We start from the raw sequence: 27,374 nt of genomic DNA on the forward strand, positions 1-27,374 counted from the left end.
GCATATCAAATGCAACTTTATTAAACATTTTTGCTTTCATTGACATTATCAATATTGTAATAAAATTCCTCTAAAACAGGAGAACACACCTAGGTTGTACCAACTGGAGACTTTTACGACTCTAAAACTCTGCATGTTAAAACACAGAACATGATGTCAGGAAAAAATATAAAGTTTCTTATAATCATTTTTGTTTCATATAGTGTATAACTTCTGTATTTAACTATAATAAAAAGGCACTTGGAAAAAAAATGAAAATACTGACATAATATTTCACAAATGTGCAAAAACATAACTTGGTACAGGCCTTGTGTGGCCTTAGTCTTGTCATTAACCCTTTGTGCAACACTGTGGCACTTTGAAACAACGTGGCCTCCTGTGGTGACCTGGTCTGTTCCGCTTTGTGTTCTGGATCTCAGTTTTGTAACAAGTGAGGTTGTCATTTCAACTCTCCAAAGGAATGTACCACTCTTTACAAATAACATTTTTTCAACCAATTCTATTCACTCCACAAGGAGGGAAGAAAGTGCAGTTCATTACAGGCTGAGCTCAAAGGGTTAATGAGTCATACAGCTTATTTAATATTGAAAATGTGTGGACCGTGTCAGGATCCGTGTCATTCTCAGATTTCTGCTGCCGCTCTGAGTCTGGCCCTCCTCTTCCGGAGAGATGAACTGAGGAGGAGGAGGACGCTGTTGCCATGGCAGCAGTGTCGGCTCTCAACACCTGTTTGCCATCACGCACCGGTTCGTTCATCCACAGCTTCGGAACTCTGAATTTGGTTTGTTTTGACCTATCTTTAGTTAAAAAGGCTTTGTTGCCAGGAGGTGTAGAAATTGAGCCTTTTGGCCTTAATCTGCAAAAGAAGGAGGGCAGATAGAGTTCAGTGGCCTAGTTTCCTGCAGGCTGGTGTGCCTGTGAGTGGCTGCCGCTCTGCAGCCAGTGACTTCAGAGCTGAAAGGGCCATTTGCAGGGTAGCAGATGGAGAGCGGCAGCACAGCACAGCCATCCTCTGCTGGCAGACAGCCTCCACCCCTATCTCTCCCTGTCTTCCCACCATGACTTATTTATTAAAACCTAGCCTTTCTCTTCGTTTTCCCACCCTCATTAGTCATCTTTGTTTTCACTCTATGATGTCTTTTTTCACTTTGATATAAAGACTAGAGAAAAGGAAAGTAGTTAGCAAATGATTTGATCTTCGCTGTATGACATAATTTAGCCCTCTGAACGTAATCCTTTTTCTTTTACTCCCTCAGCAGTGGTTCCCACAGTGGGCTCACAAATGCTCATAAATTATAAAATGTCAATAAGTAATAACTTTAGTGAGAAGAAACATCATGACTTGATATTTCAAAAGGTAGTAATCGTGAATACATCTTTTAAAACTTTACGAAACGTTTTAATCGGGTTATTCATCGAAAGAAAAAAGGTAGTGGTTTGGCACAAGTAAGAAAAATCTTTTTAAATGATTAAACGATTCAGATTAAGTCAAATAGATTGTAAATTCTGGCAACTGTTTAAATTTTACAGATTTACTCACCATCTTTGGAGCATCTAACTCATTTGGTGATAGAGGAGAATTTTTTTAAATCACTTTTAATTGATCCAAAACTTTACTTAAAATTGATTTATTACAAACTGTGACATATTTCAATTTCTGGTAATGAACTTTTCTTTGCATACCAAGTGCAAATGTAAAAAAAACTAATTTGTTTACAGCTATAAAATGAACATTTTCCTTCTTTATGGCCAGAAAAGTAAGGATTGTAGAGGAGGTTAAAATTTTTTTATTTCAATAACAATTTGTTGTAAATAATATTAATATATCTTAAGTTTAAAAGCCATTTTCTGTAAGATACTCAAAAATATGTTACAAAAAAAGTTACTAACAGTAGAATATTCAAGACTTGGGTAGGGATTCTTAAAAAAAATAACAAATGTCTTTTTGGTTTTTTTAGAACCTTTCTCTGGAGTCAGATGGTTATTTATTTGTTGTTTTTTTAAATTCACCACTGACATTTTGAGTTTTTTTCTTAAATTGTTAATTTCTTTGATTAAAAAGTTCATACATTTTAGAATTGTGTCCACACCTCACATCTGAAACCACTGCTGAAAAAGATCTACCCCTCCTCACTAAAACTCCTTCAAAGACTCATCCCCGGCAGCAGAAAGCTGATTGCTGAGCAGCCGTCACAGAGCACAAGAAGCAACTTCAACATCACAACAATGTCTCGTCAGAAAAAAAAAAGTTGGCAACAACGTAAAACATCAAGAAGGGAATGGATCCCCTTTAAAAAAAATTAGCGAGGCAAAAAGAAGACCGCTATTTTGAAGCAGATAGGACGAGGAGAGACGTCTATTTCTTTCTCCTGCTCCTCCTCCTTATTCTTATGCGAACATGACGGTCAACATCATACAAATGTAACACAACTCTGGAATGATCCCACAACAACATTGACACTTGTAGAGACATCAAATAAGAGAAAACACTTTTTTCCCCCCCAAAACCGTGACACTAAAGAGACATTTTATAAAACAAGTAGAGTCTATAGTAAGTGCATGTTGACAGCTTAAAAGAGACTTGAGAGTTATTTCCCAGAAAATGCTTTTTTTTTCCTTTTCTTGCCCTTTGGACAGAATGAAACGAGGCAGTTTGCAACAGGCTATAGCTTCCTTTTCAGTCCAGCTGTAGGCAGCAAGTGCATACCCCCCCCCCCACTGCTCTAAGGCACCACATCAACATCATACTTACCCCCCCCCCCCCACCCCCCCACCACCCCCAGCAAAACTGAAGCTGGATCTCTTTTTGAACACCACTTGTCTTCCACGGCTGCTGCTTTGGGTGGGTTTAGTTTTCAATTGAAAAGACAGTAGTGTTTATCGCCAAAGGGCCCCTTTCATACACAAACTGGCTGTGTTGATTCAATTATAGGAATGCAGCTGGACAATTCAGGAACAGGACAGTGCTAGTTCGGTACGTAACAACAAAGATGCTGTTTGCGGTGGCCGACCAGAGGTGGGGGGGAGTCTTATGCACCAGAGCCTAAAACTTTATGACAAACAGAAAAAAGGATGGGTCGATGTCAGATGATGTGAAGTGTCCTAAAAGCCCCTAGTCTGCACAGCTTGCATACATTCTGGTGGACTAGGCTGGTCTGTGTTGGTCACTCTCCCCAAAATGGGGTAGGGGACAGATTGTCAAAAAGTGCTCTTTTCCAGTTCATGTTGCACTGGAGGAGCAGAGAGGTTAGCAGCAGTGTTGAGGTTTTTAATACCAGCTGACAATATGGAGTCCTGCGTTGGGCTACCCGCCCGCTGCTCAAACACAGGACAGGCTGAGTTCACTTGCTTTGGTTTGGCAAGCTTGTCTGGATCGTATTAATCACAGTGGCCTGTGAAAAAACAGAAGTCTTCCTATCGCATCTACCTGTCACCGCAAGGGCTTCATTTGTGGTGTACGTATCTCCCTGCTAAGCTGGAAGCACACTGTCAAAGTACAATCGTATAAAGACTGTATGATGAATGCGGACTTTTGCGGACTGTCATTTTTGTGAGCTTGTAGGAAAGTGAAAAAGTAAAGAGCAGGCTGTGGTAATACAGTGGCCTTGTAATACAGATACAGGACATTAAATGGTTCTTATGCCTCAAGCTTTGTTTTCTAACTCACAAAGAGGCTTGCGTTGTATGGTCATTTCTTATTTCCTTACATTTGTTTAGGTTTTCTGACATCCATTGTCTTTTGTGTGGTTTTTGCATTATTTCTCCTCTATGCATTGCCCAGATTTGATTGTGCAAGCCCATCTTTATCATCTTTGACCGGCCATACCCTCCCTATGTTATTGACTCTTCTTTCCCAACCCCCTGAGCTCTTCTGGAATGTGTGTGTGTGTGTCAGTTGACCACAGCTGGCTTGAGCACAACAGAGCCAGGGGAGATGACCACCCAAGACAGCGGATCATGAGACCCTCCAGTGGAGAGGTTTAGAGCCCCTCCAGTCACCTCGTCTTCTGCCTCTCCTGCTCTGCCTTTTGTCGCCTGAAGCTGCTGGGCCCTGCGCTCAGACAGCACCGGGGCCATTGGCATGCCCAGGGCTGCTGAAGAGAACGCTGGGGGGAGCAGGGCGGACTTAGCCAGGCCCAGATGGGAGCCGTTGAAGGACAGGATAGACGAGCCTCCAAAACTGCAAGGGGGGGAGTTGGGGCTACCCAGTGTGCTGAGGTCCAGAGGTCTGGGATTGAGAGGGGAAAGCGGCAAGGCACCACCGATCCCCTGCAGAGCATGGCTTCCAAGAAGTGCGGCTGCAGCTCCAGGGATAATAATGTGAGCCCCACTAACATAGGGCATCTCTAAATCCTTACCCCCCGCACCACCAAGAACTCCGCTCTGGCTTCCCTTCAGCAGGGAGCCCACCCCTCCCGCAGCCGCCTGCTCCTGAGCCACAAAGTGGCCATGTGCTTTGATGTGCTTGCGCAGCGAGCTGGGGTCTGTGTAGCGCTTCAGGCAGCCCACCATCTTGCAGTAGTAGGGCTTGTCCACATAATGCGTGCGTGTGTGTTTGAAGCGGTCGCTGGAATTGGAGTAGCGCTTGTTGCAGCCCTCGTAAGGACAAATATAGGGCTTTTCACCTGCGAGGGGGTTGAGACTATGCATTAATCTCTGCTGAATGAAATCTTGGCATCATCGCATACTGATCACTGACCTGTGTGGGATCGGTTGTGGATCTTGAGGTTCTCCAGGCGCGAGAAACTTTTGTTGCAGGTAGGACAGCGGTGGGGCTTCTCGTTAGTGTGAGTGCGAATGTGAATAAGCATTTTGTACCTGTAGACACACCCACAAGTTTTATTCTAGCATTCACCTCTTTTCCATTTACACCTTAAAAACAATTTTTTCACCTAGCATTGAACCCCCTTCCTTTGCGAGCACACCCCTCCCAGTGGCAGCAGTACCCAGAATCCTTCTCTGGTTTGACATGGAAATCATTGACATGGTCCACCAGGTCTTGTAAGGAGTCAAAAAGCAGGTGACACTAAAAGAAAGAAGATGCAGATCTATAAATGCACAAAATCTTAATCTTGATAAGATTTCTTGTTCTGTTCTTGGTGGATGTTACTTTTTTCCAGCGGCAGGCCAGTTGCTCATCCGCCGAAAGGTCCGGGGAAGCTCGCTTGTCGTTTGTCTTGCCAATAAACATGGAGGATGGCAGATGAAGTCCTGCTCTGGCTCCGATTGGAACAAAGAATTGAAATGCCTGGGAGAAGTAAGAATTCTGATAAATGATAAAAAGTAGAAAACAAAAGGGTCAACAGAGAATATTAGCTAAAAGAGATTCAAATTCCTTCAAATGTAATTAAAAAAACAAATACAGCTAAAATGTACTCATCAGAGGTGACGTTATTGTTCTAGCTGCTGCCTGAAGTGAGTACAAAGCCTCCCGACATCCCTGAGCTCAGCATGAGAGCTGTTAGATTCACTGAAACTCTGCTGGGGCTCAAAATAAGCGGATCCACCAACTCAGAGATTCACACAGAAAAAGACAAAGAGGATTCTTTGCTGCATCTTAGGTTTAAGATGCAAACCCAGGAGAGCCCAAACGTGGAGAAAAAAGGCATAGAAAAAAGTCAGAAATGTGGTAAAATAATCTAAAACAAGAGCATTTCCTTTCAATGAGCCATCTTCTTACAGAACCATGAGATGCTGCAGAGAAATACATGGGATGAGCATGTTGCATGTAGGGCACGAAAGGGGGGCAGCAAAAGACACAGTGGGATGCGGTGTGACTAAATGGCCTCAGCCAGCGTGTCTCAATTCAATTCCATGGGAATTGAATTATGCAGCGTTAGGTCTGCATGGCTGCGGTTTGTCTTAAATCCGATTATAGACAGACATTCGCATCATGCCAGAGGGGGCTACTGAGTGCAAAGTTGCACAGACAGAGGCATTTGTTGGGAGAACAAGACTTGTTTGATAAGAATTACCCCCGCTCGGTCTTGCACATGTAGAGGCTTGCCAAGTTTGGCATGACACGAACATGACTGACGCAGGCTAATCTTGCTGCTCATTTGCTGATCCCAGACAATGTCTATGAAATTCAATGGAGGTTAAAGATTTGTGGGTCTTAGAGCTTTTGTGTACTCACTCCTGAGGGGAGGTAGTTGCCATTCATCATTTCTGGAGAGCTGGGGGTGTGGCGAGAGGAGGGGGACATACTCAGGTCCACTGCAGGGGGGGTCGGGGTGTCTGTTCGATCATGAGGAACCACCTGCACACCTGAGAACACAGCACAGGTGCTGCAGTGAATTCTCCAAATTTCCCAGCCTTGCCTTTAGCTTTGTCGCCTCTTTGCTTCCCTTAGCAAAAAGTAGTCCATTTAAGTGTACTACAAGTATACTTGGTTTATACTAAAATAGGCAATATAATTGAAGTTTACTTTTTATACAATATCTAAATATACTAAGCTTAAAATGTTCCAGTATAGTCGGAAGAAGTATTCGGTATACCTCCTACTCTACATGTAATGCTGAATACTTGCTATACTTATACTCAAGAATATTTGTGAAAATAAACTTCAAATGTACTACATTTTGCAAAGGGTTGTTCTGAACTGGAGGACACCTACCTGAGTGTGGGGACGGGGGTGAGGCAGGCTCTATTATTGCGGTTCCATCATCTGTCATGTGGAGTTGGCGGACGCGCTTGGCGTTTAACGGCGACAGGGGAGAAGAACGTGCTCCTCTGTCTTTTCCATTGGATCGTCGCGGGAGCTTCAGGTCCAGAGGCTCGTCCAGGGATAGCATGACTGCAACCTTCCCAAGTCCAAACTACACAAAAGAGACAGAAGTCCTATGAGGCATCATGGCTGTTTACATATTTTGAACAGAGTCAGTAGTTCCAACTGCTAATAGGCTCCTAAAATGCACCACTTGAAAACTGAGAATTAAACCAGTTTCTTTGTTTTTCAGTGATGCTCCGGATTATCATTCAAGAAAAACATCATTCAAAAAGCTATAAATGTCAGGTAGGGAGGGCTGGTGAACAAGAAGGACCCAAAACGCAGAGACGGGAAGCACACGGTTCCAGGGCAAGGGGTTTATTGACTTAACCAAAAGCGCGGCAGAGCAGGGAAACAAAACTAAACTTACTGAGGGCAAAACGTGAAAACATGGCAGAAGACAGTCATGGAAGAGACGATAATGGACCAGCACAAGAGGAAAGCAGAGACAAGATTTGAATACAAAAAGGACTGACAAGACACATGTGAACATGATCAGATTGGGACCAGGGAAATAAAACTCAAAAGCACGACAAAACAGGAAACCTATCAAACTCAAACAGGAAACAGAACTCAAACATGACAGGAACAAAACGGAAAGCAAAAACCAATACAAAGAAACCCAAACCATGACAATAAAAATGGAACATTTTATATTATTTTCCATTTACAAACTTTTTGGTAATCTTGCACAGGCATAAATTTGTGAGTTTAGTTGTGTCAGTGCAATGGTTTCATGCATCTAAACACAGGAAAGTTTAAGCATTTGAATTCTTTATTCAACTGAGATCTAAATCGTTTTTGTTTTGTAGACATCCAACCTTAATGCATTCATGCTGCATATTGCTCATTTGCAATGCACCATTAAATCCAGGACTCCACTTAATTCAGTATCAGCTTCAATGGAAAAAAACATTGAAGGTTTTTTTTTTCAAATATATAATTGAAAATAAAGTCAGGCATGAAGGGGTTAACAATGTGCCTGTTGGAAAGTCCATCCAGGTCTGAAAAGAAAAGTGTTGGTTCACTGGAGCTAACAATTCAGACCAAAAAGCCTCATGAATTACAACAAGAAAAGACAAACGGCCCTAATTTGAGAAGAAAAAGTAAATGATTAATGGCCAAACTTGCTGTGGTTTGAAAGTGAAGCCATTTAATAATATAAAGTAAAACGTTTAGTTAAAGGATTAGCAGCACTAGCTTTTAATTTTCTTTTTGTCTTTTTTCTTTCCTGATCAGAACTAATTCCAGGCTAAGCTGCCCCCAAACGAGCAGCCGTGTAACCGCACAACATTCCCTCAGGATTTGGATTTTGTTAACTGTGAAAACAAACTCAATCAAAGTAAGCTGTAAAATCTTTTGATTTGTCAGTGTAAAGCCACCATAACAAACAACTTTTGCATTTCCTGCTCCTCGGATTCTTCATTTCATGATAAAAAAAGGCAAACAACCGGGCACAGGTCCGTCCACCTGCACTATTTTCCACAGGATGAAAGGACCCCACATTCCGCAAGCCCCCCACTTTTATGAAACACAGCCTGACAATGACACACCAACCACGGTCATAAACTGAAACACTGAGTAAGCCGAAGAAAAATAAACATGCACGGTGAGTGCTCAGTAACCCCCCATGTCTCTTTTTTCCATCGTGACCTTTACTCACAGACTCTTCCTCAGGAATTTCTACAATCCAATCCAGATGGTTGCCCCACCAGCACTCGTGCTTCACCCCACCCCTTGGCCAGTCGCTGGCCTTTGCAACCTATCGCATGAGCCCCCTCCCACCACCACCACCATAGTACATCCTGAGTCCTCTCAGACTCCAGTCAGACTCACAGGTAGCCCTGCAGGCCTTCACGTCCAGCTGGACCCACTTCATCTAACACCCCGACCTCTGGACCCAGCCTCAGGGCTCTGAGCATCAGCTGTCACTTTAAGCTCTCCCATTTGTCCTCCTGAACACTTAAACTGTTGGGATAGCTCGAAATTTACAAGCATTCAAAGAAAAGAAGAGAAAATCCATAAGGTTAGACATTAACAACAGAAGTGTAAAAAACGAGCCAGTTTTCTTGTCGATATCCAGGGTTTAATGAATGGAAGCGGAGCAAGTTCACAGCGGCTAACTGAAACCCTTTCCTGTTGGACATGGCGCTTTGGGGTTCACTGCTCTTTCCCGGAAGGCACACACCAACACAGCTGCATGGCATTACAGCACAGTGTCCTATATTCCTGCTGGAAATGTCCATGTGACATCAAAACAAAGATTTCCTCACAAATACACACATTTGATCTGTCCTCCCTCTCCTGAAAACAAATGACGACAAACACTCAGACGGCACGGTTTGCAGTGAATGGCGAGCTTTGAGAGGGACTGGCTAGCGGCCACATGAGCAGGCCTTGTGTCTGGGAGGAATGGAGCCAGAAGGTCACCAGGTTACCATCCCAATGAGGGATGGCCACCATCTCTCACATACACACGACCTATGCACAGCCAGGGGGGTTAGGGACTCAATCAGCCAAAGATAAGAGGATGATAATTCACACACGTACTGGCAAAACACAGGACTGCATTGTATGTGCACACAGCGGCATTATGTCACAATCAGTGGGATCTCACTGTGATGCTCAGAGAGATTCATGCTCCTCACATGCAAAAAAAATCATTGCTTTTCTTTTAAGTGCTTGCAGAAGACAGAGCACATGATCAACAGGTGGGCTGTTTAGATTTGACTTAATCAGGCAAATGTCAACCTGACATTTGAAAAGACCAGTCTGTTCTGGGAGAAAAGACTTAAAAAAAAACGTGCTGCAACCGGACATTGACAGAAATGTGGGGCTATCTTTAGATTATTTTTAGAAACAGCACAGGTCAGTTTAAGATAAAATATAAATTAAGTTTTTCTCTGTTTCTGTTCAAAACAAAAATGCAACAAAGTTTTTATTGTGAAACTATTGACTAGTCCATCAAAAAGGCAGCACTTTTTAAAGCGCTCCCAGAAATTTTGAATGATCTTTGTTGTTTTCTGGGTCATAGTTTCTGCAGAGCTGCAATAGTACAGTAGAAGTCTGCGTCAGAGTTGTGGTCGGGACCCATCACCAATCTGTATGCACTTTCTCCCTCTAGCTTACAGCTCCTCACATCCCCAACCTAACATTAGCAGTGCAACAAAAAGCTCGGACAAGAAAAAACAAAGACATGTACAGAGTGGTTTAGAGAGATGGAAATGATTCTGCCAGACATCCCACATGTAGGATCTATTTGTCTGTTTGGAGCTCGGCGCCCGCCAATTGTGGTTTCTACGTAACAACTACAAGCTTTTTCAAAATACATTTTGTCATCTGATCCTGATTCACAACAATTTAAATAAAGAAATACCCAAAAACACAGTTTTAATCTTAATTTTCTTTAAATAGGTCCTCCGTCATGAGAAAAATGCCACAAAACCTGTTAAAAAACACAATTTTTACTGGATTGGGTCTGTAATAAGCAGCACTGTTTCAAATGTTCTGATTGCTTTGCCTGAACAGTGTCCATTTAAATTAGCAGTATGCTACAACATCTAACATATACAGGATTTTGAGAAACCCTCACTTCCAACAGATTTGACAAGAACTGATTCAGTCTCTATACTGCTGGATTTCACCTCCGCCTACCCCCGTGATGATTTCTCCTTGGATGAAAGACAGATACTTGCTAGGAAGTGACTCATTGTGTGTGGATTTTGGACGGGACTACATCTTCTAAACATTCACCGAGAAGCAAATGGTGAGAAATGTGATTCAAATCAAGGAGAAAAAGGATGATGCAGGGAAGGAGTATGATGCTGTGTAAGGGCACGGTTGTGTGATATGCGAGTGTGTTTATTAAGCTTCGTGGCGGGTGACTGTGAAGTTTGGGGAAGGGGTGTTGGCTGGCCCCCATGCAGACTTCCTTGCTGAGCCGTGGGGTCGACAGCATCTCTGAAAGGCAGCATTGTCCGTCTCTGGGCCCTCTCTTCTTTCTCTAGCAGAGTAAACACTGACTGCAGCAGCTGAACGGGTGGGAGGAAGAAGGGGAGGGATATGACTCTGGGGGCCACAGCGAGGATGCATAGTGGCGAGGAGGAAGCGGAGGAGGATGGTAGTTGGGCTTGTGTTTACAGGCACCTTTGCAGAAATCCTCCCCACAGTGCAAAACTTTCATCTTCCATCTTGGGGTTTGCTGAGGTCGGGAAAGGTGGGTTGGCGAAAGAGTAAGGAGCGCCAGGTCAGAACAGTGCTACGTGTTTCAACACCTCCAAGTTCTGAGGCGATGCTCACACGGATCAGCGCTGACCTCGCTCTGTCTGCCTGATCTTTGAGCAGATCTGATCTGAACTGGCGGGATTTGGTTTCCCCTTTCTCAGCTCTGAAACCAGATCCAAAGAAGAACACAAATATAACCATCTTACAAGGTACAAAACTACACTCTGTTATGTTTTCTTTTTTTGTGAGGCGTTTTACAAAGATAGAGAAAGCGTAAGTGCGCAGATTGAGCGCGACCCCCTCGAAGGTTCACTGTAACTTAATCTCCCTCCCGCTGCGACCCTGGGAGGCGGTCTGTAGGAGGTAAACCATCTCTCCCTGGGGCTCTACACTCTTTTTTTCCTTATTTTTTTTACACAAAAAAACACATAAACAGACACCAACTGAGCTAAGATAGCAGCTCTCTAAAAACACAAAGAGCCTTGGCTTTATGGCTTGTTTTGGTCTGGATAAAGCACCAGAAGACCAGAATACTTTTCCTTTTCCCTTCATTTAAAGATTACAAATATTAAATCAACTCAAATTAAAAAAAAAATTTTTTTAATCTCTGTATAAAAATACATTTTTAATCGGTGTAAATCATGGTTGGACAAGGTCAATTAAACCACCAATTTATTAAAAATTGTGACAAACAATTTAAGACTGAAAATAGAAGTTCATTGTTTTTATTTTAAGTTATTTTACTTTTTATAAAGAAGGAAAATCATAACTTATTTTATAAAAGGAAATTCAGATTTGACTGGATAAGCTGTTTAATTGTTTAGTGATTTCACAGTATTTGTACTGCCCTCTGACAAGGTCACTTTGTTTGGGATGTCACTCACATGAACTGTTTTAGTTCATCTATCAGGCACACTGGTATATATTTTTCCTGAATAATATTAACTTTCCTACTTTACGCTTTTTCCTAATCTCAAATTACATATTTGCAAACTGCTGCCATTTTAAAAATGAAATCAAATATAGAAGTAAATGATCCTCTTGGCGTTACACAGTGATGGTTAGTCCTCTCGCCTCACAGTGAGAAGGCCCTGGCTCAAATCTCAGGCTGGGACCTTTCTGTGTGGAGTCTGCATGTGGATTTTTCTCTCCTACAATCCAAAAACATGCTTCATAGGTTAATTGGTGTCTCTGAATTGCCCCTAGGTGTGCATATGATATACGGTGTAAAATGTTACTGTGAACACAAAAATAACTTTTTTAAACGTTCAGTGAGATAACTACCAAATGTTTAACTTTCTTCAGTGAATATATATCAACAAACCCTCTGAAAACCCATCAATCATCTATTTATCTCTTTTGAAAAGGTTTTCAATGGGTCTTTTAATTATGATTATGCCGTTTTTAGCCCAGAAAATATTTTTAAACTTTCGTTCTCTAGGAGATAGTTCTGCAAAGCAGCAGTGGTTCTTAGAAATTCACCTCTGAATTGTGGGCAGGACTGTTGGTGTGGAGTAAGCCTGTCCTTGCTTTCTATCATCTATCTTTTTACACTCTCTCACTCTAGCTTACAGCCTCTCACATCCCTAACCTAACAATAGTGCAACAAAAATGGCGAGCAATAATGTAGCTTTCCACCTGTAAGGTTTTGAGCCGGATGCCAGCTCAGCAAAACAAAGACGTACATGGATCTGGTGGTCTGCAAGTGGATGCATCAGAATGGAGGGGAGCAGGGAGCTTGTGGCCTGCTGATTGTTGGTTCTTCTGTCACATCTAAGGGCTTTTTCCAATAGCATCTGTTCCTGATTCACAACAATTTGAATAAAAAATACTCAGAAATGTAGTTTTAATTTTTTTTATATAAGTCCAACATCATGACAAAAATGCCATAAGAACATGTTCCAACACCAAAATTATGATCTGAGAAGGTCTTTAAAATTATGTATTTTGGCAAAAGCCATGTGTGGACCTGCACGTCCTCTTAATCAACAGGTGGGGCGGACAGGGTCAAAGGTGACTGAATGAGGTGGAGGCGTGGAATGACATCTAACCTCCTACATCTGTGTTTCATGTCTGCAGTTCAGGTCAGACGTAAACTTTTTTTTAAAACTTTTTTGTGCAAATTTATCTAAGAATAACTGGATGTAGCAAATGTCATTCTTTTTGCAAATCACAGTCCATTTTATATTAAAAACAGATCAGCTAGTGTTTGGAGAAATGAGAACACGGACCAAAATAAAGCCCCTCTTTTATTCCCCACTTGTTACTGACGTGTGTTGAGGTAATAACCACCAGCGGCCCCACCTCTGCTGTTAAACCACAGCCTCCACACACACCCAGCCAGCCCACCAGCGTCCACCCCCATCGCTCACCCCCTGACAAACACATGCACAGCTGAGAGATTTTTTTCCTGCTTCTGTCATCTTCAGCCAGTCGCCTTCACAGACAGGAAACCTCAGTTTCCACTCCTCCTTCTTTGGGCCTCTCACTTACGGTTTCTTCTTTTTTTTTAAATGCCTTTGTTCTTTTTCTTGACTTCTCCCTCACTGCCACTTGTGCATTTTTCTCGTTTGTTTTTTTTTCTTGCCGTCGCTCTTATCTCGCTCTTCACTGACCCATAGTACTGCGCCCCTCCTTTGTTGTAACAGTACATTAAAATTAATTGCTCTATTAACACAGTTTCTAAAAAAAACTCAACAGATTAAGCTTTTAAGGTCTAAAAATGTTTCAATGAGCTTAAATCCTTCCTTTTTGAACCCTGGAGCAATCAAGCAGGATCTTATGCACAATTATGTAACAGCAGCATGCAGCCTCTGGGGAAGGGCTATTGAGAAAAAGTGGTTTGTGGAGAGCTGAAGTCACAATGTCTGGAATACAGAAGAGAAATGACGCGCATCCCAGGCTGCAACAAAAGGAGAGAATATGCTCAAAATTGTCACGTGCAGTTCTTGGGATTGTGAAAGGAGTGAGGAAGGAACAAAGGAGACAAAAGATGAAGGAGAAATCTGTAACAAGAGGGAAAAAAGCAAACAAGAATCAATTGTGGAAGAAAAAGGGGAGTGATGGATGAAGTGAAGAAGGGAAAGAGTGCAACAGGAAGCTTCTCAGCGAGCTAACGATGGCCTCTAGCCAGAGCTTTCAGACACGCAGGAATTCCAGGCAGAAGGCAGGGAGCGAAGGAAGATGCCAGGAGGGAGGGAGGCACAGAATGAGGAGGGCGGGTCGCACTTGCGGTTTGTTGTCAAAAAAGAGAGCGCTCCAAGAAAGAGGAGGAGTGCACGCTTAAAGCAATATTTACACAAGTAAAGATTTACTTTTTTGCATGGATGATTCCTGAAATTAGGATGTTTAGCTGCAACTTAACGTTTAGTAAAATGAAGACACTTCTACCGATAAGTTACTTCCACCGCAAACAATTTTTCTGCATTTTTAACAGTCATATGCGTTTCTTTCACGTCTTCTGTGACCTCAACAGGTTGAAAGAGGACAATCTCGCTTAGCTGTTTTAGATTTTCCTTCTCTGTGACCCACCAACACATCAGTGCACCCACATTTAAAGTTTCACTTCAAACATCTTTTTATTATAAAAGCGTTCCCGGTGGTCTTTTAATCATGATGGTGGCATTTTCAGCCAGTCATTTCTTGTTTTACAGGACATAGTTTCTGCAGAGTGGCAGTAGATGATTAGAAATTCACCTCTGAGTTGTAGGCGGGACTGTTTCCATGGAGTATGCCTGCCCCATTTCCCACCATCCCTTTGTGTACACGCTCTACTGCTAGCTTACAGCCCCTCACAACCCCAACCTAACATTACCAGTACAACAAAAACGGCCAGCAATATTGAAGCTATCCAGCTATTTTGAGCCAGATACCAGCTCGGACAAGAAAAACAAAGAAGTACGTGAATCTGCTCCAGGCTTTTTCTAACAGCCTATTTTAGTCTACTCCTGATTCACTACAATTTAAATAAAGAATTACTCAGGAACGCAATTCTAATCTTAATTTACTTTAAATATGTCCCCCATCATCAGAAAAATCCTCCAAGTGCATGTTAAACATGTAAAAATTTGTTTCTTCAATGTGCTCTGGGGAAACCAAACAACATAGAGCAAAATTTACATTCTTATGGTATAGAAATACTATGAAAAGTAATGTGAACAACATACTGAAAAAATTAATACAGAACTGCACATACAACTTTTTCACCTTTGAACAAAAACATTTCAAATTTGTTTGATCAATCAAAAATGAACATATTTTAACCTATGCAGGGATTTCCTTTAAAACAAAATATAACTAAGATCATTACACAAAATTCTTTACTGTTGCATTTTGCCATAAACTCTAATGCCACTCAAACAAATGGTTATACATGTTTCATCTTGTATCATATATATTTTTTCTCTATGTATTAAAATTAAGAAACTCTTTATTAATCAGTCTGTTTCTATCCAAAAAAAAAAGCATCTCATACTGGTTAAGAACTTACAAAACAATAATCTGCAGCAACTGGGCGTCAAAAAATGAACCCTCAATTTGAATTAAACTTCTGATTTTTTTAAATATATAAATTTACATTTTTCCATTCTAGCCGAGCTGTAGTGGTTTGGAAAAAAGTCTTCTTCTGTTTTTATTTAACATCCAAAGTCTTTTCCAGATCTTTCCCAAATAACTAGACATCCGTCCATTTTTTAGAACCTGTTGTCACAGGGCTGCTGAAGTCAAACTGCAAAGGCGAGCTACACCCTGAACACCTTATTCTTTAAAAAAGTTTTTTCTTAAACTGGTAAATCTGGGGTAAGAATAAGTCTTACCAAGAATTCCTACTTTAAGAAAAATAATTCTATTCACTAAGACATGTATTTTCAAATTGAGATTTTTTTTTGCTATTGAAAAACATTTATTTTTAAACAAGGATCTTGTTATTTTCTTATTTTTTGGCAGTGTACACCAATTTTTTATTTTTTTTGTGCAACAAGCATCAAACCAACAAGTGGCAGTTAACCTAGTAACTGTTATTTCAAAGAATTTAACTTTTGTTTTCAAATAATAAACTTATAAAATATAAAAACAATGGGAAAATGCATGGTTTGACTATGATTAGACGTTCTTGTATTTCCTTGATAATAGTGACACAATGTTTGAGTCACTTTATAATAACATTAAAAGGGACATAGAAATTTTTTGTGTTCTTTCCTTGTAGTCAGATAAATCCATTTTTTTCTGTTTTTTTTTCTTTCATAAAAGTCCATCAAAAATATGTTCTCTTTTTTTTAATCTATATGAACTCCAATCTGCCTTAACCCTGGAGAGCTACTGTCTTTTAGGATTTGTACTTCTTTTAATTTGAACAGCTTTTAAAGTTAACGTGTTCTTTTTTTTTTCTTTTTTGTTCATTTTTGGTAACAGCAATTAACATCAGCCAAAATAAGAAATACTGACTAATGTTTTTAGATAATTAATTAACTAAAAGTAAAAAATAAAAAATAAAAAACAGTGGCTATATTTGACCCTGTGGGTTCTGCAGGGTTAATGATGGAAAGGATACTGTTAAAAATAACATGAAGTAGGGCTCAGGAGAAAAAAAGAAGATAAGTGTGGCTGAATAATTAGCCAAACATATAATCAATAGAGCAAATGAATCAAAGTAGACCCATGTGTAGTAAATTCCGAATCTGCTGGGCCACGTGAGTTCCTCAAGACAACAGTGATTTGTCGTGTTTGATGTTGTCTGACCATCTAATAATGGCTTCAATGATGAAGCTATTAAACAGTCATCCTCATGGCACTTCACATGGCAGCACCAAAGGCTTTGAAGAATGGTGAGTAATGTTACAATAACGTGGGGCATTTCACAACACCGTAGTTTTGTAATGTGGCGAAGGGCAGCAGGAACCAATGAACGCAGCGTGAGGCCTTCAAGTGAGCGTGAGAAGAAAAGAGAGAAGTCTTTACGGTCGGGGGCGGGGGGTGACTGACAGCACCACCCTGCCTCCCTTTAACCTGCAGTAACGCTACAGGGCCCCTCTACCTCCAGCGGTGGGTGTGATACCTCTAACCCTCACCCCTCATCTTTCATTTTAGTTCTCCCACACCCCTCTGAAAAAACCCACCTCCTCCTCACTTTCTGAAGATTAAAGTCCCTCCGTCTGACATTGATCTCTTTGCGATCGTGTTGCTCCCTTCTTTTTTCTTTTCCTTTCATACTCTCCCTCCCATCTTCTAACTTTCAGTCCATTCCTGTGGCCTCTTCCCCAGCAGCCAGTGATGCAATCCTCAGACTCCTGCTTGCAATCACAGGGTCTAGAGTTAGCTCATCAGCCAAGCAGGGGCGTCGCCACACCACGCTCGGTAGAAAAGCAACAGGAGAGGAAAAGAGGGAGGCTGGGGGCAGAAAAAAGAGGGAACTAAGCCAGTGGAAGGAAGTTAAGTCTGAGGTTCTGTGACCGATAGAGGGGTGATTTCATAAAAGTTCACATTAAACTAGGGGGAAAACCTGTTTTGTGTGCACAATGTGTGAATGTATTCGTTTTCTTCCATGTGCTCATAGGATTTCGACAACGAAAATTAGATTGTAAATCATTCAAGCACTCTAACATCCTCAATGTTCTCTAATCAGCCCACCAGCCAGCTGTGTCTGTTGTGCTCAGACTGCTGGATTTGTGTTTCGGAAGTGTTGTCTTTTGCGACTCCCACACAACCTGCCGCTCTTCCAGCTGACTCACACCAACGTTAGCATCATTGCAGCATTAAATTCAAGTCATATTTGTGGAGGATGTATCCTAACGTTTACTCCAGAAGACCGTCCTTTGTCAAACAAAGAAATGTGGATGTGCATGAAAAAGGGAGAAAAAATCGATTGCAGACAACACTCCGACTGCTCTAAAAATGTGCTCTTTAAAACACTGTTCTAAAATCATCGTTATATAAATGCATTAGACACACATGCAAGTAAAAATATTAAACACGCATCAAAGTTAGGTGAATATATTTGAAGCAGAACTCTTAAAGGCAGCAGAAATTAGCAAAAGGCCAGTTCAGGAATGTAAAGAATCAGCACCTGCCTAAACCTTTAAAATTCCAGGTTCACTCAGCATACACACACACACACACACACAAAACCCATGTACAACATAAGCTTTAGGAAAAACAGATGAAAGAGTACTCAACAGATTAAATCAAAGTCTAAAAGTGATTCATTGTTAAATTGTCAAATTCATTGTTAAATTTCATTATGGGCAGCAGCTAACAGGATAACTGTTGTATTTGCACACCACTCAACACAAAGTAACACTTGTTAGTCACTTGAGTAGAAGAAGTAGGACAAGTCAATCTTTCCTCCCACCAACAAGATGCTGTAGCTGGCTTTAAAAAGATGAAGTGAAGAATAGAGTACATAAGTTTTTTAATATATATATCTAGATATAGTTTAGTCAATTCATTGGTAAGAATGTTTTTATGTAGATGTCAGTTTAATCATCTAAAACATTTAAGGCAAGGAGAATAGGAGAACCAACGTCCACCACATTAAAGTTTTAATTGTTAATTGGGTGAGAAAGATTTTAAATGAAAATATCCTAAACTGCAATGTGGCAAGTTCACCTCTGCATTAGACTGTAGAAAGACCTGGTTTGTCACATCTGAGGAGCGTCTGTGGTCTGGAGGCTGAAGAAGCAGTTTGTGGTCAGAGATCAGAGTCCAAAGACAGTCAGACTTCATTACTCTTAAACACCAAACTTTTATGGACAAAATGTCTCTTCTCAGCCAAATGACAGAGGGATTATATCATTGGGGGGGGACATGGAATCTGTCTCTGCTGTTTGCAGATGATGTTGTCCTTTTAGTTTCCTGAAGCCATGACCTCCGTACATCTTATAGTTGAGTGTGAACCTGAGAGTGAGACTGATCAACAAATTGTCCTAGTGTGTAATAATAATAATAATAATAAGGACCTCATGCCTACTGTTGTGGTAAAGGATGCATACAGAGTGGCTGAGATCTTCCTTGAAGAAAGGATGTGAAGTTACAGCACCTTACATCAAAAAGAGCCACTTGAGGTGGTTTGGACATCTGGTGGGAGGACCTCCCTAGTGAGGCATTACAGGCATGACCAACTAGGAGGAGGCCTTGCAGCAGAACTGGAACACACTGAAGAGAACATGTCTCTCATCGGCTTCTCTATCCACCTGAGAAAGCTTGAGGAGGTGGCTGGGGTGAAGACAGGCTGAGCGTCTTAACTTAGACAGTTGCCAATGTGAACAAACCCCAGACAAGTAGAAGAAAGTGGTATGTGGAGCATCTAAACACACCATGACAGTGTCTTGGAATTATGATAACCTGGAATCGTTCTGCAGTCATGAGGTCCAATCCAAAAAGAGCAAAAAAGTGTAAACATCTAAGGCATTGATTACAAATAATCTCTGAAAGGTGATTGTTCCTCTAGGTGGTTTTACAAGGTGCTCACTTAACTTTTTGACACATTTGGAAAAAAACTAGATAAATTCATCAAAAAGTCCTGCTCTGTCTAGGCTGTACCATGGAGTCAGTTGGGGAGGTGGGAGATGGAAAGGGGCGCAGCTAAATTGACATTTATGCTGGACCTCCAGTCCGACCCTCTGCAGGACGCCCTGTCTACCCTGGAGAGGAGCTTCAGGGACAGAAGGATTAAGTGTCACTGTGTGAGGAGTCTGCGGGTCTTTTCTTCCTTTTGCAGTCAGGGTCACAGACAGGACCAGTCTGCACCCAAATGCAGCACAACTCTAAACCCAAGCATTTATAATTTTCAATGTAATGTAAAGTATTTAAATGTATGTAATTTTCATCTTTATTCTATTCTTTTCTCATCTTGCACTTTTATTTTACATTTATTTAGCTGTTCCAGCAAAACAATTTCCCCTTGGCTAGACTTATGCAGGTATTCCTGTCCTTCTTTCTGGAGTTTGGTTTGATGCTGCTTAATGGTCAAATGTTGATCATCTAAAGTTGGCACATTGACATTTTAAAAATCAGTAAGCACTAATCACCTCTGTTCATTATGTTAATCAAAACTCTTTGGGCTGCAAACCCCACATGACCGAAAAGCCGAATTGAACCAAAGTATTTGTGAAATTCAGTGATAGAGGCATTGGTCTGCACAAAAGCATGCTGACTGCATGTACAAGCGTATGGCTGAGTGCTGTGGAGTTCAGACCAGTTCAGAGAACTGTGGTACCGCTCCAGTTTTGGGAGGGGTCCGTCTGTCTCACAGTCATTTCCTGAACGGGGATATTATGGCACCACACGCATGAGAAACAAACCCCTTTCACATTTGCTCACCGACCCAAGTTACTTGCTTCTCTATGAGGCAGGGGCGTGGAAAGAAATCTCTGGGAAGAAGGTCTTCTCATCCAGCAGCTGGAGTAATTCGACCCACCAGCAGCTTTATGCAACAAGGCCTCCTGGAGGCTGCAGGGAAGGCGTGGGGCGGCCGTCTTTGCTGAATGATAACATGTCTACTTCTCCACTCCAGTTGTTGTGTTTGGGCTGCCCCTGTGTCTCATTAGAGCTGGGTGAAGCCTGTGTACCAACTCCAGGGGGCATGAAGCCAGCTACCCTACAGCATGGGAGTCTGCTCATGATGAGGAAAGAGGGCAGCGTCCCAGCTTCTCAAACCGAAGCAGATGAAAACAGGAAGAGGGAGAAGTACAAAACAGAAGAAAACACTTAGTGGAGTGAGAGAAGTGATGTGTTTTTCTTGTGAAAGCGATGGGGGCCGCTCTGCTGCAGGGGCTCCTGCTACTTTAAATTTGGGTGTGCCTCCAATGTCTGCTACACTTCCACTTCAGCCTTCCTCTCCTGCGATCACACATCTTCATGTATGCATGCATAAAGCTTGTGCTTTCTTTGCCTCTTGAGGCTCTACCCCCCCCCCCCCCCCCCAGTCACCTCCCACCAGGGCTGGCAAAAGGACAAGGTCAATGTGTCTTTTTTTTTCTCCCCCTCTCGTCTCCCTTTGTGTCCATCCCTCTCCTGCAGCTTTCATCTTTTGCGGCTTCAATCAAGAGAGAAACTGCAAAATAGAGCAGGGAGACAGATGCAAAGGGACAGATGGAGGATGGCAGCAGACAGAGTATAATGCGGTAAATTCTTGATTTCATTTTTCTATTTTCTGTTTATGACAGCTCCAATTTGAGCGATCTGTTGGAACTAAACGCCAGAAGGATCTGGAGCTCATTCCCTCTTTTTTTTTTCATTTAATAAAACTTTCAAAACACCAGCAGCCAATTAATGAGCTGAGGACAAATCTAATCCTACAGTAAATGAGCAAGGTTGAAGAGAATTAGCCAGAGAGGGAATCTTATTTAGAGCTGAAGGTCAGGGCTGAACTCATGTTCTTGAACAGTCTTCATTCCAGAAACATTTTGGAACCAATTAAAGACCCGTCACAATGCCATAACAGAGAACACCTTTGAAAATAGTCATCCTGCATTTAATTACATAGGATAAGACTAAATGACCCTCCAAATTGAACCTAGAAACATTTTGAAATGTTTATTTCTGAAAAGAAAATCCTCCCAACTCCAATTTGGATGAACAAACACCACACAGAATCCAAAGGCTGTTTTTGTTCCATTTTTTTACTGCATGATAGCTCTGGTTAAAATTAGACTCCAATCATCTCTTGATCTCTGGTAAAAGCCTTCCCAGTGGCCTTTTTATCATGATTATGGCATTTTTAGGCTAAATAAAAAACCTGTGTCATTTACTGTGACATAGTTTCTGCAGAGTAGCAGTAGTTCGTTAGAACTGAGTTGTGGGCGGGGCCGTTGGCACCCACAACATTCATCCATTTGTTTACACAGTCAATAAAAACGGCGAGCAATATTGGAGCTATGCAGCCGTCCAGTTTTGAGCCACACAGCGACTTGGGTGAAGAAAGCATGGATGACACTTATAAAGCTGCAGGGGAGAGATAGGAAAATAAGAGGGTGGTGAAAAAGAGGAAAGAATGAGACCAGGGGTGAAGGAAAATAGAGATGTAAAGGAAGGAAGAGGGGGTAATAGGGGTAAAGGAAGCTAAACGGACAGGACTGGATATGCCCCGACAGAGAACCAGGCCCAAACTTGAGTCTTGTTCAAATCCTCTTAAATGCCTCACCCATTGGTCCCACGTCACCTCCCTGTTCAGTAAAAAAAAAAAACTCCCTCCCTCAATCCCACTCCTCATCTCCTCGTTTTCTAAGTGAGGCCTCACCCATGATTAAAGGCAGAACCCCACATATCTGACCCCTCCCTGTCTATTTTCCTCCCCAAACAAGCAAACATACATACCTAACTGCCCCTGATGGTGGATTTTGAAGTTGTAGAACCAAAGAGGAATGTGGTGTCAGCAAAAACACGTGATTTTTTGTAAAACTCACGCCTCTTAAAACGAGGGGGATTTATGTGCCCACTGTCAGTAAAAATGTCCTTTCATGTCTACGTTCACCCTTTATATAACTTTTTCTTCACAGTGGCCGCCCTGCCCAACATATATAGTCTGCATATTGTCAGAAGAAGAAGACATTTCAGCTGTGAGCACACGAAGCAGTCTGAAGAGAATGAGAAAGAGGCAGGGTGGGGTAGCAGAGTGCAGCACAGAGTTGTCTGTGTTTATTTTGGAAATGCAGCCTTGCAGACTTACAGCAGAGGAACTGACTCGTAATCTTCACCCTGGAAGAAGAGCAAACTCCCTCCTCTCATTTGAGATGTCCCATTTGATTTATAAGAAAATGGGGGTTGACCATGTGTCCCTGTGAGGTCCATTATAAGCCACCCCAGGGACCCAGGAACGGTCCACTCCAGGAGGAAACGGTGAGGCTCCGAGGCGATTAGTGGTTACAGTTTAACCGGAGAAAAATGCACGGTGTGTGAGCCACACTAGCCAGAGAACAAAGTGGTATGCAGTGTGTTGCAGTTTGCAAGTTTGCATGACTCAAGCTCTGTATCCGCTCTGTCTGCTGGTAATGTATGGGTCCAGGAATCCAGTTGTCATCTCACAAAGACATTACTCTGCAGCGCTTTGACTTATGACTATGTAATCGTTGCACATGGCAGTGATTAGTGATAAGAACTTGTTGGGAAAAAATGTGCAAAACTTTATAGTTGCATTCAACCTGAAAGTCATTTACTGCCACTTCCAGGTGAAACGTAAGAAAACGGAGTTGCTTCTATTTCTGAATTTGTGTTGACTCACATGGATCTTGTCACAGACTGGTGTGGGTTTCCATTTGCAATGAGTCACATCAACAGGAACCAAGTCCTAATTTCCAGAAGGTTCAAATGAATATACTATTCGTTCAGTTGCATTTTCTGTACAAACCAGAATATCTAAAACCTTTTCGGCAAAACGTCGGTGAAGATTTTCATTCATACAGGTGACATCTCGAAGTTGAGTCATGGTAACTGGACTTTTTCTCTTTGAGACCTTTCACTTTCACCAGACTGATGAAGCCACTTGGGTGAGCAGCAAAACTTTCTAATGAAGAAGATTTTAAGTCCAGTTCTTCGTTAAATTAACTATAAGCTATGAACCCTACACTTTTGGCTTTCATCGATAAGGGTGATGCCCCAATGTGGCAGCTGCATCTCTCTCACTGTTTCGAACCACTTGTAAATGCTGGGGTGTGATACGCCATCCAACAGATAAAATACCATAACTGTGTCTTCACTCCATCCTTCCAGCGTCCCAAGGTTGTCCATTTAACTTCATTCAACCCCAGAATAGATTGGATTTTAATGGAAATCTGCAAAAAGCTTCCCTGTGAAGATTAATACAAGTGTGTATCAGGTGCCTTGTTTTCCCAGCATGCTACCTCTTCACTGACCACGATAATCCTCCTTCCCCTGCTGCTGAGTTGCCTCTCAGCTTGACCATAATCCTTGGCAGCTATGGCACCCCGCTGTGATATTTATTCAAACACTCAAACGGCCTCTACTGGCATGAAAAACGCACCATGGCCGTCTCTCTTCTTAAATTCTACATGCAGTTTGGCCAGAAAGCCTGTTGTGCGTAACATTGCACGGTGTCAGAATCCAACTGAATATACTTGTCTTTGTGTCATGAGTGATGCATTTTTTTAGTAGCCCGGTTTGTGATGTTAGGAGTAAGTGCAATGGGTTCCCACATTCTTTCTACCCCACGCCTCAAGAAAATGGCTTTCAAGAGGGTAGTTTTTCCACCTTAAAACAGCTGCGCTTTCCTCAGACTCTTCGCTAAATGATGTCACGGGTCGCAGTGTGTAGGATGCATGGAAAATTGAGGAGGGGGAGAGAATAAAACACGTGACTTGATTTCTGGCACGGTGGAAAACGTATAATGGTGCATTTAATTACAGGAGATTGTAACCTCTGCCCAGAACTATATGCGAATATTTGTTGCCAGCCAGCAGCTGTCTGAGCTCTTGATGTGAACAAATATGCAGCAGGGACAAGAAAATATACAGTTAACACAAGTGCATGGATGGATCACCATCACAGAGATGCACAGCTGGAACCCAGTGGACATCTGGTGTATCGTTGGAGTATTTTCTCTACTTGTGACTAAAAGCCAAGAGAAACTGAATCATCAGTAGAGGTTGGAAATCATTCTGGAGAAATTCTAGGCTGTGATCCTCCCTTTCTGTCAGATTGACTTTTTGTTTGACCTGTAGCTGAACTGATTGTCAGCTGATGAGACAAACAATGCCCTGCAGGCTGAGAATGTGTGCAGCACCTGTTATCTTGGTACAGAGAGGGTTCATGGATCAGCGGACTGAAAGAGGTCGAAAAGAGTTTTCTGCTTCGACAGACATGTGGTGTTCAGACTGTTCACACCTTCTCGTACTTTGACAAACATATTTACTTATTTTAGAGACCTTATCTCATGCATTCACTGCCTTGTTCATAAAAAGACGATCCAATCTGACCAAACTAACCTTCCTAAGCCTTGATCTGCTTTGGGGCCTGCAGCTTTTCCGTGATCAGGCCTTGTTTCCCTCAAGCACAGGCCTTGTTAGGTCTGCCTTGGCAGCACTTGCCGCTCTCTGTTGGCATCTTCTGGAACAATGAGCACAGGGGAGGCAGCCAATGAGGAGAAGGTCCATTGCAAACTGCCCCAGTGTGCACACAATTAGGCATGGGGACAGTGGAATTGCTTAATTGGAGGAAAATGGCTCTTTATCTGGGCCTCCCTGGCTGTGCTAATCCTTACCCCCTGTATGACATGCCCAGCCTCAACTGTAGAAGAAAAAGAGTTTCTTCTAATCTGTACAAAATGTCCCTAAATAAAGTTATTTTGCTGAAAACTGCTTCCATACAATATTTAAAATTAGTCATCATTTTTAGACTAATAAATCTCAGGTAATGTTGACCTGCAGACGTTGAACTCTTAATCAGATGTTGTGGCAAAACATCAGAGAGTTCATGGGAGTCCGTGTCTTACACAACAGCTGGCAGAGCTCTGGTGCGCGCCTCTAAATAGGGCAGGATTTGTGACTCGGCTCTGAAAATGTCTGTCAGGCTCAAGGACCGTGGATGCCGTTTGGGGAAAAGGATGCGAACTTGCGCGAAAGAGCGCCCTGAAATAGGTGCGAGGCATGCCCCATGCGTAAAATGGCACCAACGAGCCTCGACAACCGGCCTTATGACAGCCGGGGGCAAAGCTGCTATGCAGCCTAGATGCACCGCTGGGCAGACTCTAGAAGGAAAAATAGGTCGTTGTCCTCCGTGAACCCTAACATTGGAGGGTGGACAGACGCACGAAACACAACGTGCAAAAACGGGGCTGCTCCAGGCTTACCTCACAGCCAAAATTCCGTGGAAATAACCGGGGTGTCTCCAGCTTGATCCACGCTTCCAAAGGAACAAACTTCTCCAGTCCTTGGTCTGAGATTGTGTCGGTGTCAGGAGACTCCTTGTCAGTTTTTCTTTGATAACAATATGCAGTTGGCACGTCTGGAAAATGATTACTAGGTCTGTTCTCAGACCATTGTCAGCACTGATCTGAAGCTTCAAAACAAACATAAACTAAAATCCATCGTGTGTGACAGCTGGTTGTTAGATGCAGAAAAGTCTTTGCAGTGACAGCTCTGTCTCTTGTCTCAGGATCATATGTTGCATGTTATCATATCATACCAGTGGAAACGCGCAAAAAAGTGTAAACACCCAAATCCATAGGCTGAACTGCTCCTGCTGAGGAAAGACCGACGCTAAAAGGTGATTCCGTCAAAAATTCAAAGCATCGCTTCATAGCAACGCTGGTCAAGCAGGGGTTTCCTTTAGGTAGTCGCGATTCTCCAAGGAGGGGGGGCAGCTCAGACCAGAGGGATGGCACGAAGTGGTGGAGAGGAAAAGACAGGGCGGGTTGGCGGCGGGGTGTGGGATAGAGGGGTGGGGGCGCACGTCTCCTTCTTCGGTGTTTTTCCAGATGTCGACAGAGGCTGTACTTTGCTGTCTCTTCGCAGCTATCCGCGTCGCTTTCGCCGTTTCTTCGGACTTCTCGAGGAGACGCAGAGTGTGGATGGTAGTCTCCCTCCGCCACCGTCTGACGCGCACAGACAGCCGCCTGGAGCCCAGCAGCCAGCCCGTCAGGACCAGCCCAGAGCCTGCCAGCTCAGCGCATGCTTACTGCTCCGCCCCTCCACCATGGGCAGTCTCCGGCTTTTCTCCAGACTCTCCTCCTCTGCGCTCCAGTCCTTTCCCGCTCTGTCCTCACGGTCATCTGTGCGGTGCAGCAGCAACGGACGGCCGTCCGGATGTTTGCGGGGCTGCAGAGATACTGATGCGTTAGGCAAACGCACAACAGCTCCCTAAAACACCGAACTGACTACAGGATTAAAGGGACAATTGGTGAAGTCAGGTTGCATAACAGCAGTGAACTTGAAAATGATAGAACTTAAAAAAAAAGAAAACATCTATCCTTTTGCAAAAAAAGCCACATTATCTTTTATTGTTTTTATTTATCTAAAGGAGTAAAACTTTCTGAAACAGAATTACATTGTTATATTTATTCTGCTGTTATTACTTCCCTCTTTATGCTTAGTGCCTATTTAAAAGTGCGAACCACAAAAAACTCGTATCCACCTGAACAGATTTTAATTATAACTTTAGCTGCTAGGTGTTTTCTTTTCAATTCACGTCTGTTTGTTCATTTCTTTTCATTTCCAACGTGAAAATCAAGCAAACTTGAGTAAACAAGGAAATCAGGGGGATATCTCCAATCATTTCAAAAAAGGTAGAATTGTATACAAGGCATCTATTGAGATGATTTTCTGCTTTAAACTATGTAAGATAGTTTACATGTGTATAAACTTCTGCTCTATAGCAGGAGAGGAAGAAGAACTAAAGCATTTAGGGGGAACTCCACAAAAACAACATCCTTGTT

At 42.4% G+C, this 27,374-nt stretch overlaps 1 protein-coding gene across 4 annotated transcripts; it reads right to left on the bottom strand.

Annotated features, from left to right (window-relative positions):
• Window positions 1-2: 2 nt before the first annotated feature.
• On the bottom strand, window positions 3-26,824 carry glis2 (GLIS family zinc finger 2). Of its 4 annotated transcripts, none has more exons than XM_023957550.1 (8): window positions 25,791-26,824; window positions 24,928-25,045; window positions 6,617-6,818; window positions 6,137-6,267; window positions 5,111-5,266; window positions 4,893-5,026; window positions 4,700-4,818; window positions 3-4,625 (listed from the first exon to the last, which is right to left on the bottom strand). In XM_023957550.1, the coding sequence occupies exons 3-8, from the start codon at window positions 6,792-6,794 to the stop codon at window positions 3,892-3,894; spliced, it is 1,452 nt and encodes a 483-aa protein (XP_023813318.1). In that variant the 5' UTR covers window positions 6,795-6,818; window positions 24,928-25,045; window positions 25,791-26,824; the 3' UTR covers window positions 3-3,891. The 4 variants fall into 4 exon arrangements, with proteins under 4 accessions (XP_023813318.1, XP_023813317.1, XP_023813316.1 ...); XM_023957549.1 differs by having other exon boundaries at window positions 24,928-25,048; XM_023957548.1 differs by lacking the exon at window positions 24,928-25,045.
• Window positions 26,825-27,374: the final 550 nt, after the last annotated feature.

Source organism: Oryzias latipes, chromosome 8 (genome assembly GCF_002234675.1).
Source record: "Oryzias latipes chromosome 8, ASM223467v1".
NCBI lineage: Eukaryota > Metazoa > Chordata > Actinopteri > Beloniformes > Adrianichthyidae > Oryzias > Oryzias latipes.